Raw genomic sequence first — 19,065 nt, 5'->3', positions numbered from 1 at the left:
TTTTTTTTGGTTTTTCTCCGGTACCGGGAACCGAACTCACGACCTTACGCTTGCCAGGCAGGCGCTTTGCCGCTGAGCTAAATCCCCAGCCCCTCAGCCGTTCTAATGAATTGTTCAGGCACTGGGACCAGTCTGCTAATTACCACTTTTTTTTTTCTTTCATTCATCTCTTAATTCCCATTGCTGTTGAACTTGACTACCTCCATCAGAAAATGGTCAGGAAGAAAAAGTGCAATACAAGGCGATGGCACTCAGCTAGTAGATTAGCTAAGATTAAACAGAGAGAAAAGGGCAGAAGAAAAACTACTACCACAAATGAGGCCCCTTTAATTTCTAATGACTCATATCAGATCCAACACTAATTAGTAGGGACAAATGAATCACCTGCTTAAGTACTTGCATCTACAAAACATAAACTCATTCACAGAAAACACAATAGGGGACATTTTTAAAATTACATCATCTATTGACATTTTTCCATAAAACAAAGTAAAGGCAGCTGAGCAAAATAATTCCTCCCAACTTTGTTACTGTGTTTCGAATTCTAGGAAGAAGTAAAAAGAGCACTCTTACCCTAAAAAGCATCTATTTTCAGAATGTATACAACATTTCAGATAAGTAGTTCTAAAGGCTGGTAGTCTGGTTTTAATTTTTTCTTTGGTAATTTCTTTAATTCAAAATTCAGTTTTTTGGCAAGGGGGAAGTTTTAGTAATGTCACACAGTACCCCATCAGATCCTATAGATCTTCGTTTGGTTTGGTTTGGTTTTCCAGTGCTGGGGACGGAACTCTGGGTCTTGTCCATGGTAGGCAAGCCGGTCTATTACTGAGCTTCATACTGGCTCCCTATAAGATTTTCCTGTTTGTTTGTTTTTTGAGACAGGTGCTTGCTATGTAGCTCAGACTAGCCTTGAACTCACTATGTAGTCCAGGCTTGCCTTGAACTTGGGGCCTCAGACCCCTGCATGCTGGGCTTACAGGCATGTGTCACTATGCCCAGTGCTTATAAGATTTTTAATATTTTTTTTAAAGTTTTTCTTTCTTTTCTTTTAAAGTGGGCAAGGAGTAGTTATGATTTCATATTATATTCCCACAGTTTTAATACGCCAAACATAAACCTTTACCTCCTCTTTGAACACTCTCCAAGTTACATGGATAAATAATCAGCGTTACAGTCTTGGGTAATTTCCCTAGAGAGCTATTGCTTAAGTGGAAACGAACTTCATCTTTGATATGTATTAAAAGTCCTAAGTGAAAACCCCAGGACGCTCTTTGACAATTGCTCTTCTCCTATTAACTTTCAACGCGTGGGAAACAATCTAAACTTGAGGCAACTCTGAGAGCCCACAGAAGTCACCTCCGATGCTTCCCCTGATACCAAAAGTAAACTGGCTTTCGGGCTAACTTCTCATAGGAACTTCCTGGTGGAAAATTTACCAGCAGCCTCTGAATCAGCAAGAATACTCAGCCTTATCAACCAGTCACAACACACATCCCCAGGACCACTGCGGGGACGTCATCGTCAGCTGACAAGTGAACGGATAACTACAGGGACTAACCTTCAAAAGCATTTCTTCATGCTGGGGATTATCAGAATCATACGGCTCCCTGCGCAGCTTTTCCACATCTGCAATGAGATTTCTGTAGCCCACAATTTGCAGAAGGCAGGCCTGAAGAGAGATTCCCAGCCTAAGGTGTTCAAGAAGGAGAGAAACACACACAAAGAAAAACAAAACATGCATGTTTGGCACTTGCTCACTTGGCATGAGGAAACAGATCTTTTCTTATTTATATAATAGGAAATTGCTCAAATGGTTCTATTATATAGAAGCACAATCTTTACTGAAGTTCTCCATGGAGAGTTGTATAACCTGGCTACATTTTTTTTCCTCTCATTTTTGCTTTGCTTTTTCTTAAACTGAATTGCAGGTTTGGCTTAAAAAACAAGGCCATTCTTTATGAAGGGAACTTGAAAGTAAGATGCAGAAAGTACAGTAATAATAGGTTCTTCGAGATCATTTAGGCCCCCTAGGTTGGTATATCAGAATCATTTCCAAAGGATGGGTATGCATATGAGGGGGAAGGGGAGGGAAAGGGGGAGGGAGAGAGGGGAAAGAGAGAGGGAGGGAGGGAGGGAGGATAGGAGAAGGAGGGAGGAAGAGAGGGGGGAGAGAGGCAGATACTGCCTTCAGGGGTTTTGCAAAAGAAAATTTTCAAAATGAAATGAAGAAAAATATCTGCTTGGGAATATCTCTGACAGACGAGGCAGTACCGAGAGAGAAGCCACAACTCTGTAAGATTTCCCATCGCACTCCGACAACTCTACTTGTCTGAATGCTTTTTTTTTTTTTTTCAATGCTGAAACAAATCTGCTTTTGCATATTACCATATGGATCAAATTCTATCCTCTGAGCAGATTTATTTCTACCTTTCCCCTGCCACAGCTACTTATTTTAAGATGGCAATTCTTCCTTCTAGTCTCATCACCAGGGTTTAAAAATATCCCCTATTCCTTCAGCTCCTTCTCAGGGGATATGGTTTTCAGATACCGCACTGCCTTGCTCCGTCTGCTCTGAATGTGTACTAACATCGCCCTGAAAACACACCACTGGACCAGGACCAGTCTGGCAGTCACACACACAGAGGACCACCAGGTACAACAAGATCTCTCTAAGCACTCACACAACACTTCAAGTTTACTAAACAGGTGACTAATCACCAAGATCTTTTTTTGCCTAGAAACTACGGTCATATAAATTGCTCTTATTCTGCCTGTACTTGTTTGGTGGCATTTTAAAATCTGAAGGTAGTAATTCTTGTTTACTAATTCTTGCTCAATTCTTTAGTCATATATTTTCTTGGTTCAAAAATAGCTGAACACTAGGAATTTCGTCTGATACTGTCCATTATATTTTTGTACCTATTATAGTCACTCGCTTTGAACATTTTTGTGTAGTGGTGGTGGCGGTCATTATAATCACTATGACAGTGACATCACCTTCGTCGGACAACTCAGGAATACAAAGCTCCAAGTTCTGTGTCCAATGAAGTGGCCTGTATAATTACTTAATATCACTGCCTCCCAAAACCATATATTTAAATTTAGGAAACAGCACCCAGGAAAACACTGTTGCAGTCTCCCAGAAAATCAATGTATGACTGAGAAGAGAGTTCTTTTTAGGGGAAGAAAAAAATAGAAGAAGTAAGAGGAAGGAACAAATAAAGTCATTTAGATTTTTCTCTATAGTAATTTTTTATACCACAATAAGTAGCACTTAAAATGTAATTAAAACAAAGTGAGGTTACTAGTAGTAATAGTTTGATAAGTTTAAAACGTTTTTCCATCTCTAACCTCCTATTTCTTTGTTTTCTCAGAAAAATAGTTTTTTATATCAGGTTTTGTCAACGTAAGTCTGGGGAGAATCCAGATTGAGATACTGAAAAGCAACAACACAAAACGCTACTACTTATGACTTTTCTTAAAGGAAATCAAAAGAATGGTGTGAAAGAAAGGCTTTTAAGTACAACTTCTATAACTCTGATAGAACAGATAGAAAAAAAAGATTTGCTCTTATACCTAATTCAATCTAAATATGATTGTAGGACTAATATATTCCTCATGCCCAGTTACAGTCTTAAATTCCACATAATTTAGAATGAATTGCCTTCTTACCACCTTCCTAGAGGAGTAAAATAAATGTCAGAAGGTTTAAAAAAATACATTTAATGCATAATTGCATAGATCTTCATGACTGATTAAGGAAAGGGCGGCTAATTAGCTGAAGAGACTGCAGAAGAATGTGGTGGAGACCAGGTGCAAATGGAGTTTTTGTGATGAGCACCTGGTCAGTTGGGACTTAGAATCTGTCCAAGAGACAGAGCTCTGCCAAGAATGCTCCGTAACTCCCTCCAACTCCAGCTCCCTGCCTTTGGTAATTAAAAGCCTTCCTCAGTGGTAACATCTGTTCTCACCCATGCAGATCTGAAAGACAGTTTGATAGTCACCAACGTAACGCAGTTTTTAAATATATCTGCAGTTGGAATTTATTCTACCCAGTGTCCTTAGCCCCAAATTTTACTCAAAAATTCCTGCACCCAGTGGAAAATATAAAGCTAATTTTAAATGTCACAAACACTGCCAAACGCATTTTAATACTTCCAAGATGAGCAGAATAAATTATAAAGCGTTAAAGTTTTCATAGAAAAGCCATCTCTTCCTCCCACACATGCTTGTCTTCTTGACAAGCAGGTAGGAACTGCCTCCGAGATAATCAGTCTGTCACGAAAGAATATTCATGAGAAAGCTGAGGGAGCGTTCTAGATGGAGCAGAATCAGCTGAGGTGCACTTAGGATTTGAACATTTACAGTTAATGTAAAACATCGGCTCTATACAGAGTGTAGATGAATGGGCTTCCTTTATCTCTTTTTTGTTTTGCTTTTCTCCGGGACCGGGAATCGAACTCACGACTTTGCGCTTGCCAGGCAGGCACTGTGCCGCTGAGCTAAATCCCCAGCCCCTCTTTATCTCTTATGCCAATATCAAGGGCATCCCTCCCGTTTCTTGCATTCATCGCATTGTGCAAGCGTAAGCATACACCGCAACAGAAGTACCAAGTCACTGCCATTTACAAACATGAAGAAGCACAGTTTTCTCTTTACTCTTCATCTGAAGGTCAAAATGCTGCAAATGACTATTTCCGGAAGAGAAGGAAGGACAGGAAGAGAGAGAGAAAGGGAGAAAGACGAACGCTAAGTATGTGGCTGTATGGCTTGGGCTCCGCACTTCTCACACAGGAAATGCAATCTTACTGTGGATTTATGTCGGGATTAATTTTCTTCAGCTCCATGATATCTTCTATAGTTTTTTCAATGGCATCAGGGTGAACGCTGACTGAGGTCTGCAACAGCTGGAAAACATGTTCCAATCAGTTCCCCTTTCCTTAAGGCCAACGGCTCACACAGTGGCTACAGGGATGGAGGTTACAAGTACTTGTTTGAACTTCCATATGGACGTCTAAGCTAAAAGCAAACATTGCTTTAGTGTACTTGAATTCTAGTGAATCTGACGCTCTCGCCTTTAGGGCAGCGCTATTTTCCTGACTAAGGCATTTAATGCAGAGCAGACACACGTCAGGTTTCAGTTTTGGTTTTACTATTGTCATGTTTCACCCTACTTACGCCACAATGTTAAATTTTCTTTCCTTGCCCCGCTTAGTTCCCTTCTTTAATAGGCACCATTTCTATACTGAAGAGTCAGGCACATGGGCATTTAGCCTCAAGGATGTCAAAATTAAATACGAAGAGAAAATTGCCAAGAAGCTTAAAAAAGAAAACATCTTTTTTCTTTTATGAGATGTTCGCCTACGTGTTATAAAAGCTAACACAGTGGCGCCTTTGATCTTATTAGAAAATCTGAAATAAAAGCTAAGTGGTTTAGATATTGAGGAAATACTAGAGAATACTGCTCTTATACTCAAGGAAATTTTTATGATATTGGAAGAGATATTTAAAAAAAGATTCATTTGCTGGGCATGGTGGTGCGTGCCTGAAATCCTAGCACTTGGGAGGCTGAGGCAGAAGGATTGCTAGTTCAAGGCCACCCTGAACAACATAAGTAAGACTTTGTCTCAAAAAAAACAACAGACAACAAAGGGCAATAAACATGCCTAGAAATTCACAAGTAAAATGTATAGTGGTTTATGATGGACAAATGGTTCTCTCTTCTCAGCTTGCATTAGTTTTTAGTCAATATATTTGTTTCTTAAAATGTTTACTCTTCATAATAGAAGTATGCCTAGGAAAAGTTGCTGAAAAAATGAGAAAATAATTTTACTTACCTTACTTTTGGAATCCCTCAGTGAAGATTCTGTTAAAGTAACAAAAAAGTCATTCAAAATGTATCTTGTATGATTGGTCTAAAATTACTATACTGAAATATAAAATTGTGTCCTATATTCCACCAACTATTAAGGCATTGCAAATTTGAGCCCAGCCTGGGCAATGTATAGAGATCCTGTCCCAAAGTAAAACTAAAAAAAAAAAAAAAAAATGCCTGGGATGTACCTCATTGGTAGAGAACTACTCTTGCATTCAAAAGGCACTAGGGAGCTGGGCATGGTGGCACACGCCTGTAATCCCAGCACTCGGGAGGCTGAGGCAGGAGGATCATTGTGAGTTCGAGACCAGCCTGGACTACAAAAGTGAGTTCAAGGCCAGCCTGAACTGCATAGCGAGACCCTGTCTCAAAAAGATGAAAAAAAAAAAGGCCCTAGGTTCAATCCCCAGTATTGTAAAAACAAACAAAAAAAACCACCTCTGCATTTTGCTGACTTCTTTGTTTTGCTTACCAATTTTCATGGTTCTTGAAGCTCCAGGCTTGGTACTGTAACAAATCCGTTGCAGTTCACATCTCCCAGTGAGCTTCCTCATTACAAATTTCAGACAGCGCCACAAAAATTTACAGTAAAAATACAGGCAAACCTGGATGAGCATTCTGCGAAAAACAAAAGAAAGCACCCTCCAATAGAACTCTAGAAGACAGGAGCAAGCAGCCATCACCAGCAAGACAAAAAGCCCAGGAAAAAAGAAATCAGCAGTTAGATACTGGGACTTGCAAGCGTATCTTTCTATTCCCATTTTATTTTATTTGCTGGAGCTACCTTTACTGTGCACGCACACAATTCCAGAATTCCCCATTCTAGTAAGTTTGATATTCCCGCAAAGCGCCGGGGAAGCACTGGAATCTTTCATTTCTCACCTCCATCTAAAACATCTTGGAAACCAGACCCTGAAAAAGGCATCTTCTAATATTGCTTGTGTTAAAACTGCTTCTCCATCGACGTAAGGAAGTCCTATCTCTTGCCTGCACGGATAGCCTCTCTGCTCTCCTGTTCTTTTCCAGCTTTTCCTAGTGCCACGGATTTCCTTGGCCACTACTGCACTGTGTTTGCTGTCCCCCTTACTGACCTCCCTCTGCTTTCCCTCGGGCACTGTGGTCCTCTGCTGGCTTCGGCTGTGTGGCCGCCTGCCTTCTCCGCTGTCCTGCCCCGGTACTCCTTGCGCTTGCTGGGAAGCGTCCTCAGTGACTCAGGGCCTCGATTCTCCTCAGAAGTGAGAGCATTCTCTGCTTCAAACCCTTCACAACTCTACCTCTGCGGAAGTCTGTTCCTGACTCTTACTAAAGAAAGTTTTCTTTACTGTACACCCTACCTCAATCCAACAACATCTCAGTGAAGTCAGCAACTGGAGACCACAGTCTCAGAATGACTCAAGCCTCAGAGACAAAGCAGGCCTGTCACCCAGAACTTACATGCAACGTGTTTTCTCTTCCCACAATGATTCCTAGGACGCAAAATATTTTAATTACTTCTCATGCATGTCATTTCTAAAAATTTTTTTTCTCAAATGCTCACGGATTCTCCCCAACTCTTAGGAGCAATGTGGGGTCACTGAGGTCAGATTTCAACCTAGGATCATTCAGATCAATTAAAGCAGTGATTCGGGGCTGGGGATTCAGCTCAGCAGCACAGCGCCTGCCTGGCAAGCGCAAGGTCGTCACTTTGATCCCCGGTACCGGAAAAAAACCAAAAAATAAAAAATTTAAGAAAAAATAAAGCAGTGAATGTTTTCTATTTTCAACAATGTGATCCAATGTGATCCATCCCCCAAATGAACCCATACACTGGCTGTATTTATTTGTTCAAATTGCTCTGATGCGAAGAGCTTAGAGAAGATTGTGTTTAAAGTAAAAATTTTAACAGTCCTATTTGTACAGAGGCACAGGGCCTATATGTTATAAATGCCAAGGGGATGGAAAAAGTAGCAGGAACAACAAAGCTGCCATGTTACTACAATGGAGTACTTTTCTCCAGTTTTATTCAGTGGAACAAAATTATGTCCTAGAACATCTAATAATATGAAAATGTCCACGATATGTTTATCAAGTAGAAAAAAGTTACAAAGGCATGTGTAGAATGACCTACTTTACCTTTAAAAATAAAAAAAATTAATAGTGATATTTAAACAAGAGTGAAGAAAAGACAGAGATACACAACAAAAATATCAATAGTGATATGACCAGGTAATGAAGTTATCAGTAATTTTAATTTTTTATTAAATATATTTTCTTTCTTCTATAATGCTGGCATTTTTTTAAAAAACAAAAGTTACAAAAAAATTAATATGTGTAAAATAACCATCAAAATCCATTAAAAATAGCCTATAAATTTCTATGTGTTATCAGTTACTATGAAATCAACCAAATTCTGCCAAAAGACAAAAATTGATTTACTATACTGAAAAGCCCAACGTTCAATTGTTCCAGTCAAATATGTCCTAGAATCTGTTAGGATTTAGATTAACAGCTTCCCCCCCAAAAAAGTAACCCTGAAAATAAATGTAGCGGAACATTTTAATTAGACAAGTGAGAGGATTTATAAAATTTCAACTTGTTCTCTTGGAAAATGTTCATCATTTTTCAACTATGGATAACTATGCCAGAAAAAAGATTTAGCGACATCTTTGTGAACTGGCCCCTAGCCAAATGGTAATGCTATTAATTATTGGGAGGCATTATCCTATTATAAAGCCAAAGATAAAAAGTTTTGCATCTCATCTGTTCCATGGGCAATTTTCTTTTCTTTTTTCTCTTTCTTTCTTTTTTGCTTTTTTGAGACAAGGTCTTGTTATGTAGTTCAGGCCAGCCTCGAACTCATTATGTAGCCCAGGCTGGTCTCGAACTCACAGCGATCCTCCTGCCTCAGTCTTCTACCATGTGTAATTTTCTATGAAGTCAGTCTCATGTGGGCCAACACCCAAATGAAACTACTTTTAAATCAGTAGCACAGATTTAGTTGTCAGGACGGTAGCACAGCTGGGACCACATTTGTCAGGTTCTTGTAATACTAAATCTTCCTAGGGAAAAAGTTCAGACGATTGCTTACGGAGTGCCATAGTCTGGATCTTAAATATGCCCAAAGGCCGGTGTGTTAAAGGCTTGATGTCTAGGAAGGTGCTGTTGGGAGGCCAGGGAACCTTTCAGAGGCGGGGCCCAGTGGGGGCTCCTGAGGTCTTCGGGCTGTGCCTTTGAAGGGAACCGTGTGAACCCAGCCCTTCCTCACTCTCTTATGCTCCCTGGCTATTAGGTAAATGATTTTGCTTTGCCGTGCTCTTCTACCATGTTGTGCTGCCTTGCTGGGGGGCCAAAACCAAGAGGGCCAACCCATCCAGAACTGGGAGCGCCAAAACTGTGAGCCAAAATACATCTTTTCTCTTTCTAAGTCGATTATCCCAGTTGTTACAGTAAGGGAAAGCTGACTAACACACAGAGCGTATTTGTATGTGCCTTACTTAGGGTACAAAGTAAGCCACAGAATGTTGGCTCCATGACCAGGTCTGCACAAAGATGTGGCTTGAGACAGAAAAGCCAACCCAGCCGGCAGGAAGTGTTCTCACGCACAGTGGCCTCCAGCCCAGCTGTAACGTCTCCCGCAGCCGCCCTGCGTACAAGGAAGTGCGTGTGTTGCCACTTCCACCACTCTGAATGGCGTGACATCCCTCTCCCATAACTATACAAACAGTGTCACCAAGCATAAAAAAGGAATGTTCATTTAATTCTGAAATGACATTTATATACTGCATACCCTCTGGAACATCTAGGCCAGCAATCCTGATAATGCTATTTATTATCCAAGGTATATTTTAAAAATTTCTGCTGGGCGTGGTGGCATATGCCTGTAATCCCAGCACATGGGAGGCTGAGGCAGGAGGATCATTGTGAGTCTGAGGCCAGCCTGGGCTACAAAGTGAGTTCAGGACCAGCCTGAACTGCATAATGAGACCGTGTCTCAAAAAGACAAAAAAAAAAAAAAAGCCCTTATTTTTCTAGTGGGCCAACATGCTTGTAAGTACTTCATACAAAGGCCATCTTGCTATATAGGTAGGTATGTAGATAGATTCATAGCTAAGTATACTTTCTTGCTATACTAAGTACTATCTTTTTCAATCCAGATCACTGAATCAATGTTCCAATAGATATACTTTATTTTTGATTTAGGTCATAAATCTGATCCAGGCAACAGATGGTCAGAAATGCAAACACCACAGTTACGCTTACTGTGGAAATTTTACTTTAATGACAGAAACAACTAGCTTCCTTATGAAAGGACCGGATCAGCATAACTTCCCTATGGACAGCTCAGGATGGCTCTCCCAATACTCCCAGGAGCGCATGTCTTGAATCATTTGGACCTATGCAAGTGCCTAAGCCATAAAGCTCAGGGGGAAACAGCTGAGGATCAAAAGCAGAATAATGATGGTTAAATAGTTTGAGAGATTGTTAAAGTGGTTTGTATGCTTAACCTGAGAAGGAGACACTAGAAAATGGACCTGCACATGCTCTTGAGCTAATCAGTGGTTGATTTAAGAAGGAAAATAGGAAGGAAGAAGGAAGGGAAGGAAAGGGGAGAAGGTATGCGTGTTTCTCTTCTGAGTTTAACAACTCTTGGATTTAGTGTATCTTTTCACCCTTTTGATTTCTTTTGCTTTAAATCCTCACATTTCTGACCGCATTCTCTGACAGGAGGCATTTCAAGTACATCTGCAAGACAGATCCCGTCTGCCTCCCGGAGCACAGACTCTCATTCCATTGCTCTGCTCCAGGACCCGCCCTCCACCTGAGGCCAGGTATTTCCAGCTCTGCTCCCTTTTCTGTCAACCTCAGACGGCAAACCAGTTTTAACTGAGGCAACGTTTGTTTTCTTCCTAACCCTGCCTCACTGTTCTCAGTTCTGATGGACGATGCTCAAGTCACTACTAAGGTCTGTTAAAATTTTTTGTTGTTTTTTTTTCTGGTACAGGGGATCAAACTCATGACTTTGCGCTTGCCGGGCAGGCGCTGTGCCGCTGAGCTAAATCCCCAGCCCCTTCTGTTAGAATTTTAAATCCTAATAATTTAATTCTGAAGATGAGGAGGAGAAAGCACTGATTATCATCTCCTATTTCTACTCATTACATGCCTAGGCAGGAGGGTTTTTTTCTTTGTATTGGAAACTGAACCCAGGACCTTGTGCTTGCCAGGTAGGTGCTGCGCCGCTGCTGAGCTATATCCCCGGCCCTCAGGTTTTGGTGTTCTGAAGAGTTGATGCCTTCCTAAGATGAATGCCTTGAGTAAGCCTGGGGAGAATCTGATTCAATCACAGCAGCTATGACACATGCCCATTTCCAGTTTTGTTACTGCCATTTATTAATATGCTGCAGAGTGCAGGTTAGGGCTGAATTCACGGCAGTCTTCCTCCATAAAGCAATTATGATCACGTTTATTATTTAATATTCATTCTCTAGCTTGAACCAGAATAGACACCCAGTGTAAATTATTCAAAATGGATCATGTCTCTGCCACCAAGTAAAAGTGTGGCCCTGTCTTGTGCTGCGTTGTTAGAGGAATCCATTCATCAGGGCTGGTGCCTCGGACACAGGAGGCTCACCCAGGACCAGGCAGCACCTTGCCCGAGGGTGAGGGACGTGGGTACCTGCGCAACACTACTCCACCATCTTAACTTTGTGACTCTGGTGTCTTCTTTTGTAATAATAAGAGCAAAGTGGCTTATTTTGAACAATTTCAATGAATGTGCTAATGAGAGTCAATTCTTGCTTGAAGAAGTCCTGTAATAAATAAGAAGGACACTATTGGTGAGAAAATAAATGTACCAAAACAAAAAACCCTCCTGCTTCTTGTTTGTTTTATTTTTTTGGTTTTTTTTCCAGTACAGGGAATCTAACTCATGACCTTGCGCTTGCCAGGCAGGCGCTGTGCCGCTGAGCTAAATCCCCAGCCCTTCTCCTGCTTCTTGACTCAAACTCAGTTTCCTAAACGAAACATGTTTTATCTAAATGGCCATAAAGAAGAGCACACTGGTCAATGTTTCCCGCATTGCATACACTTTCTAAAATGACCCGTATCTTTTTTTAAGTTGTTCCACTGAAGTTCCTGATGAGAGGCCTTGGCAGTTGAGGAGTTCATGTATCAAAAGTTTGGCCCAGTAAATCGCACCAACTCTACAACCAACTTTCTACCAAGAAGACAGACTGCATGAGCCGGAAATGTGACATCATATGCAGAAATAAGTGTTTCTCTAGAAAAACAAGTGTTTCCCTCCGACAAAGAAGGGAGGAGGCCCCAAGACCCCCCTACCCAGGTAGAGTAGGGCCCCCTGCTCTTTCCCATTATTTATCTGAAGAGATCACAATGCCTCCTGAAAAGCAAAAATTAAGGGGGTTAATGGATAAATATTACACATTAATGTTATTACAAATTCTGTTGCTGTAATACAGGTCACTCTTTTTACTTTCCAGAAAAGTTTTACCTGTGAGCTTAGAGAATAGTAAGTGAACACAGGAAACTTAAAATAATAAATAAATTAAGGGTTTATCCTTTTCCTTACCAGGAAAAAGAGACACAGGTTTATCTTACCTTATTAGTGATATCATTATTCACAGTAAAAATTAGATTCTTAAATACATGTATTGTATGAGATTTAAAAGTCAAACCTTTTTGCTTTTTGGATAATATTTATGAGGAAAAGCAGCACATACATTACACAGTGACATTTTAGAAATATTTAAATGTAATTGCAAATGTAAATTTTTATTGGTAAATAAAAATATTTTTTAAATAACCAAAACTAAATATATAAATAAAAGATAGTTATCAAAAGGTAACATTAATGCTCCAAAATCCATTATAAGCTTCAAAACCTTCCATAGGCCATAAAGAATGGGCCTGTTATTACAAATTTACTACATCATACAATTTTTTGACACTGTAAGTCCTCAGTTTAGAGGATGTGATCAGAATTACGAATAAATTAGTTTCTGTCCGTTAAAGACCTAGAAGAACGAAGGAAAGATCGGAAATGAATTGAGGGGAAGGCAGAATGGCAACTGAACGGCTGTTTACTGAGCCCTCCGATGAAATGAACATAAACGAAGTGAAAAGGGCAGTGTGGGAGGGAGAGCGGGGGTTGTGACAGTGGGAAAAGCGAACACGAGCCAAGAAGTGAGTTTCACTGCAATCGAGTGACTCCCTCGTCCGTGGGAACTTACAGTCTAACAAGGAAAATGACCAGGAAAACGAAGGTTAAAAAACAGTGAGATAATTCTCAAGTGCAAGAGAGAGGGGGAGATAAAGCACCCTCCTCGGAGACCGGACAGCAAAGCTAACGGGCAGTTGCTGAAGCTCCAGGGGCGCCATCGGTTAGCGCTGTGTTTATATCACATGTGTCTGCTGTACAAGGAGAGCAAGAACTGCCGGGGAGATCAGCACACCTTCCTCACCTCAGAACAAAATAGATAGTCTAGAAGTCATCAGACTTGGACTCTTTTCTCACTTTGCTACTGAGCTGGGGGACTTTGGCCAATCACTTTGCTTCTCTAGGTCTCTGCTTTAACACTGGTAAGGTGCTAAGTAAGATTCAACTAAATTTCTGGCTCTAAGCGAAAATTAGTCATGTATAGGAAAAGAAAAGGCTGTTTGACTCTCCCTTCCCTTTGCGGTTTGCTTTGAACTGGAGTGAAAGTGTTACCAAGTTTCTGGGCTGTTTTATGCTGTGCTTGTAAGATACCCAAGCCCCGCCCCCAACTGGATCTCTGCAATTTATTTTTACCCATCCAAAACAGGGTCCACTCCCAGGAAACTGACACTACTTGTGCTGTGGCACTTAGTCACATTTTCTTTGCTTTGTTCACATTATCTCCACCTCCCACAATCTGTAGACCTATTTCAAAATATTAAGGTCCCAAGGGGCTGAGACCAGTGGTAGAGTGCATGCTTAATATCCGGGACCCCCGGGTTCGATCCCCACACTGAACAACAGCAACACGTTTTAGTCTCCCCTTTCATCTCAGTGAAGTTTTCCATGAAAATTCCTTCACAAAGCGCACAGAGCCTCTCTGATCTCCTCCCTCATTACATTTCCTGACCAGGCGGCCTGCTTCTTTGGGGCGGAGATCAGCTCACGTTCTTTTCTGCATCATCCACAAAGACTGTCTGAGGGTGATGTGGTGCAGAAACAACAAGAAACAGGGCTGCATTTAAATATCTGTGTGTCTTCAAGCAAGATATTTAACTTTGCTAAGCTTCCTTGCTCTCCTCTATAAAATGGGCAGTTAAGTCCTGCTTCATTATAATTGCTATAAAGAGAAAATAAAGGTGGTATAATGTTGGCATTTTCAGCAGCAAATGCTTACTGACTGAATCTGTGGATGTAGATGTCAGTCGAGTGTGAATGACTTACAAAATCTAATCTACAGTTATTATCGCAGTGGTAAATCTTCCTGTACCTAATCATGACAGTAACATACTGTTTCCGCTCCCTCAACTGCATCAAAGCCAGGACGGAGGGACAAGCCTGCTGGGCTGCGCAGAACGCTCCTTCCACAAAGGTTTGGGTTTGGCAGACGTTTTCCTCTCTTCATTTCTGCCCGAGGAGGAAAACACACAACGAGGTCCACAACACAAAACGGGAGGTTCCAAGGCAGGGACGGCTGATAGCAACTACTGATGTGGCGTAACTTTAAAATTCCCTGGATTAGCCTTTTCCAAAATCAATAATGTTATGATGACTTTTGAAAATATAACGTCAAAATAACTAAATCTTACCAGGGGAAAAAGTCTTCAGTACAAGTCTTGGGTTCTCTGTATAACAGGTATCAATTGAATTAAAGTTAATAAAATCTATTAGAAAATGAATGCTAAGGTCTAGTTTTACGTGGGCCTTGTAAAGTACCCCCTTTCTGATCACAGATAGGCATACCTTCTTGTCTATTTTATCCTGCTTTCTTTTTATGCAGACCATGGCTACAGTCGTATTGGGTGAGGATGGGATACTTATCCAACGTCTCACATTTGCATTCAATTTAAAACATACCTTTTGTCTGGGTGTACTAATCCTATAGCATTTATTTTTTATATCTTACATAATTATTTGAATTTATATAAATATTTTCTCCATTCCTTTATACTCTGAATAGTTACACTATTAGTATCTCTGATGGTGGCAGCGAGCTGGAGCAACTGGGTATTTCTACGCTTTGAATGCTCCCACCAGAACTCACTGCCATTTCATCCTCACTGAAAGGTATTAAGAGGTGGGACCAGGCAGAACCTTTAACAAGGGTTAGGGTATGAGTTCTCTGTTCTTATGAATGGGTTGGTTCGTTCATGGGTTAACGGGTCATCTTGAGAATAGAAGTGTTACAAAAGCCAGTTTAGTGATCGCCCCTGTGTTTCTCTCACCACGTGATGTCCTGCACCACCTGGGATGCTGCAGAGTTTCCAACAAGAAGCCCTTACTGGACACAGCCCCTAGAACTTGGACCTTAGATGCTATAGAACCCTGAGCTGAATAAACTTGTATTTATAAATTACTTGATCTGAGATACTTCATTATAGCAACAGAAAAGGGACTAAGATAACATGCATCTTAAGATGTGAATTAAAATTCCTTTCTTTCCTACAGTCTGGTTCCTTTAGGATCAGCCTAAATTTGTCTGGGGCTGGGAATGGAGCACTTCACTCTAGAACATCTCAGAAGTCGACAGATTAATCTCTCTGTGGGCTTTTAAATAATGTTGAATTCTTCGCTGAAAAAAAATCAACTCCTCATTCTTCATAATGTATTTGTTGAGCTCAGGAATTAACACCTGATTTTTTCAGGCTATGTTTACATAACCTTCTCTTTGGTTCAAACGAAAAGATTGCCAAGATTCTCCAACACCTGTGGGAACGGACTACAGGGAATAAAGGCAATCTAAGTCTGACAGGGTTTGTAAGACAGCATCACTACTTCCTGCCCCCTTTCCCTTCCAAATTCCATAAACATTAATATATAATGAATATTCAAATATGGTAACTTAAAAATAAAGCATTAGAAACAAAACCAAAGCCAAAAGCAGTAGTCAAGTAAAGATGGGTGATGACTGAGTGTCCTCGTATTATTTCAAAATCAATGGTCATGTGTTGGGGATATAGCTCAGTGGCACAAGCACCTGCCTGGCAAGAGCAAGGTCCTAAGTTCAATTTCTACCAAAAAAAATAAATAAATAAGTAAATAAATAAATAAATGAAACCAATGGTCCATGAAGACTCTCAAGCTTTCTTCTTGATGTATAATCAGTTATTGTAGCTTTAGCATCACATAAACAATCAGTGTCAAATAATATTTATAAAATACACGTGCCAAGTTAAAAGAGAAAAATTAGAATACATAGCTGGTTGTGCTGGTTCCATTATCCTTAGTATTAATCTGTGCAAAACTGTAGTGGTAGCTTTCCAGTGTACCCATTCTAAATCATCATAAAATTGACCAAAAATATAATAGAATCTCTACTGAACATACTCTTAATTAACAAAAAAGTAACAGAAGCAAAAGATACATTTTTTTCCTAAAATGACTGGTTTTGAATCCACCTAAGTTTTTCTAAAACAGATGAGACACTGAAGAATTTAGTAGTACAGACCTCACCATGACTGTCACCCCTTTCACAAGGGGGTGATCTTGACTTGCAAGAGTCATCTAATACTAAAGCTTTACGTTAACGTGTTCTGCAGCTAAAAGACCATGTTTACATTCCGGATGCATTTATAAGTACCAAATTTTTCATGAGTGTATAAACAGATGGGATAATTACCATGGCAACCAAAAAATCAGGTTAAATACTTGGCTGGCAAATGTCTTAGTGATATTTCAAATCCTTTTTTTTTTTTTTACAGAGCTGAGATAAACAGGCAGGAGAGTGTTCTGTAGAAGAAAACAAACTCCAAAGCCTGGAAATGGTTTAACAGTGACCTCCTAACAGGTTTTCACAATTCTAAGATCCAGTAAATGTCAGAAGCCAGAACAAAGCACAGTGAATGTCACACAAAACTAGCAAGCAATGCTTCCAGAAATAATAATGCAACAAAAATCAGTGGGGAAAAGAAAAATCTTAAATTGCAGGCACTGCAAAAAAATCAAATCATTTCCTAAGAGAAACAAGCCCATTAATAATTTGCTTAGAAAAAAGCCCAGAGCAACAACAAGAATGTGCAATAGACTTAGGTACTATCTTGAGGAAAAGAAACCCAATCATTGGGAAGATGTCTTGAATTTTCAAACATTCAGACTAAGTTTATTTTATATTTTAATGTGAAGTAAAATTTCTCTGGGATATCGGTATAGAAGAATGACGTTAATGATAATTATAGGCTCAGCCAAGTGGCTTTCAAAACAAAGCAAGATCACTCACCACACACCAATACAAGACATAGTCTGTATAGGTCAATCTTCAAAGAACAGGTAATAAATCAGATTTCAAAAACACCACCGAGGCAGCAAGCACAGAAGCTTAGGACATACATGTGACCAAAAAAGAACACTTTTAGGTGCTTCTATAGATTAGCCATCCAAAATCTAAATTAAGGGAGATTTAAAATTACATGAGAAAATGAATTTTACACAAATTGTATTACTTGGCTTCTTGATTGCTGATTCCTTCCCCCTCACTGCTCAGGCCGGCAGCATCCCACTCTTTACAGACACCTGGCCTCAGGGTTGCCCAAGGTATGTGTACTTTTGTGCCCATGTTCTCCTCTCCCTCAACATCAATATGCACAGAGAGGTGGAAGAGGAACCCTATGACCAAGTTATTCTGGACCTGACCACAGGATCGCAAATGATGAAGAGAAATATTAAGCTACCGGCAAGACAGTTTCTCCACTCTAGAGCGCTTATCCAGGAACCCCAATAACTTACCTCAGGAAGTGCTTCATGGTGCCTTGTTGACTCCAGATGTTATGCAAACTGTCCTCGAATAACTGATTCTAAATTTGCCTCTGTCAAAGCAAGTGGAGGCTGTGGGAAGAAATTAGATATGTTTACTAATAAGGCGACTGGATGTCCCAAACTACGTATTTTTCCTTACCAAGGCAAGCACACCATTGGTTGCACACCTGAAACACCCTCGATAGAACAGGGCAATTCAGTGGGAAGAGGTGACAGCTACAGCTTTTCGTTTTATAATCGTACCATTTGCCTGCCACTTGCTGGAGAAAGAATTAGTTCATGAGCTCCAATAGTAAGCTTTTTTCCTACACTAGGTATCATCACTGTATGGTATTTGTAAGAAAAATAAAAGTAAAGGGTACAGACATCTAGTAGTCTTAAATTTGGTGTACTCAAGCTTCCAAAATTATAACTCAAAAGAAAGAGAACTAGAACTAGAAACTGGTTGAACATCTCTAGCCATTAAAGTGCAAAATTAAAACAACACTGAGAGTCCATCTTACTCCAGAAAGCGCAGCCAGTATCAAGAAATCAAATAATAACAAATGCTAGAAAGGCTGTGGAGAAAAATGAACCCTTCCATGTTGTTGGTGGAAATGTAAACTCTTACATTCATTATGGAGATTAGGATAAAGATTCCTCAAAAAACTAAAAATAGACATTTCATTTGACCCAACTATTCCTCAAAGAGTAAAAGTCACTATACTACATGGATACATGCATACCCATGTTTATAGCAGCACAATCTATAATAGCTAAATCTTGGAAACAGCTTGTTTGTCTATCAAAAGATGAACTGATAAAGAAAATGTGATATTTTTGCACCATAGAGTACTACTCTGCCACAAAGAAGGACCAGCTTGAGTCACCTGCAGGAAAGTGGGTGGATCCTGAGACCATAATGTTAATGAAATAAATCAGACACACAAGCTTAAGTATTACATGCTTTCTCTTACATGAGAAACCCAAATTATAAATAAAGAGCAAAATAAAAGAGATAATAGAAAATAGGGAGATAGATCTTTCTCAAAGGGGAAGGAGACCAAGCTATAGAAGGACAAGGAGAGGGTGGGCCCCCAGCGCACGGGGAGCCTCGGGCGGGGAGCGCTGGTTTTTTGGGTCTTTGGACCGGCGACTCACTCCCGGCCTCATAGTTCCCTGGAAGGAGGGCTTCCGGCACACAGGGAGCTGCAGGTGGGGAGCGCCAGCCTTCTGGCTGGCTAGCTTCCTGCCTGCTGGCTCCTGG

The 19,065-nt window shown here is 40.3% G+C and overlaps 1 protein-coding gene across 1 annotated transcript in view; it reads right to left on the bottom strand.

Annotated features, from left to right (window-relative positions):
* The window catches only part of Elmod1 (ELMO/CED-12 domain containing 1), a gene marked incomplete at its 5' end in the record, with an annotated part of 38,823 nt that extends 20,935 nt beyond the window's left edge, over positions 1–17,888 (bottom strand). The window contains 5 exon segments of the mRNA XM_013511123.1: positions 1,559–1,688; positions 4,810–4,907; positions 5,838–5,866; positions 6,348–6,493; positions 17,790–17,888. Of these exon segments, the coding sequence (XP_013366577.1) occupies positions 1,559–1,688; positions 4,810–4,907; positions 5,838–5,866; positions 6,348–6,493; positions 17,790–17,806 (420 nt within the window).
* Between the last annotated feature and the right edge of the window lie 1,177 nt (positions 17,889–19,065).

Source organism: Chinchilla lanigera, unplaced genomic scaffold, assembly GCF_000276665.1.
Source record: "Chinchilla lanigera isolate Chin_1 unplaced genomic scaffold, ChiLan1.0 scaffold00011, whole genome shotgun sequence".
Classification (NCBI taxonomy): domain Eukaryota; kingdom Metazoa; phylum Chordata; class Mammalia; order Rodentia; family Chinchillidae; genus Chinchilla; species Chinchilla lanigera.
Note: the sequence above shows the minus strand (reverse complement) of the source record. Positions and strands in the feature narration are given on the sequence as shown.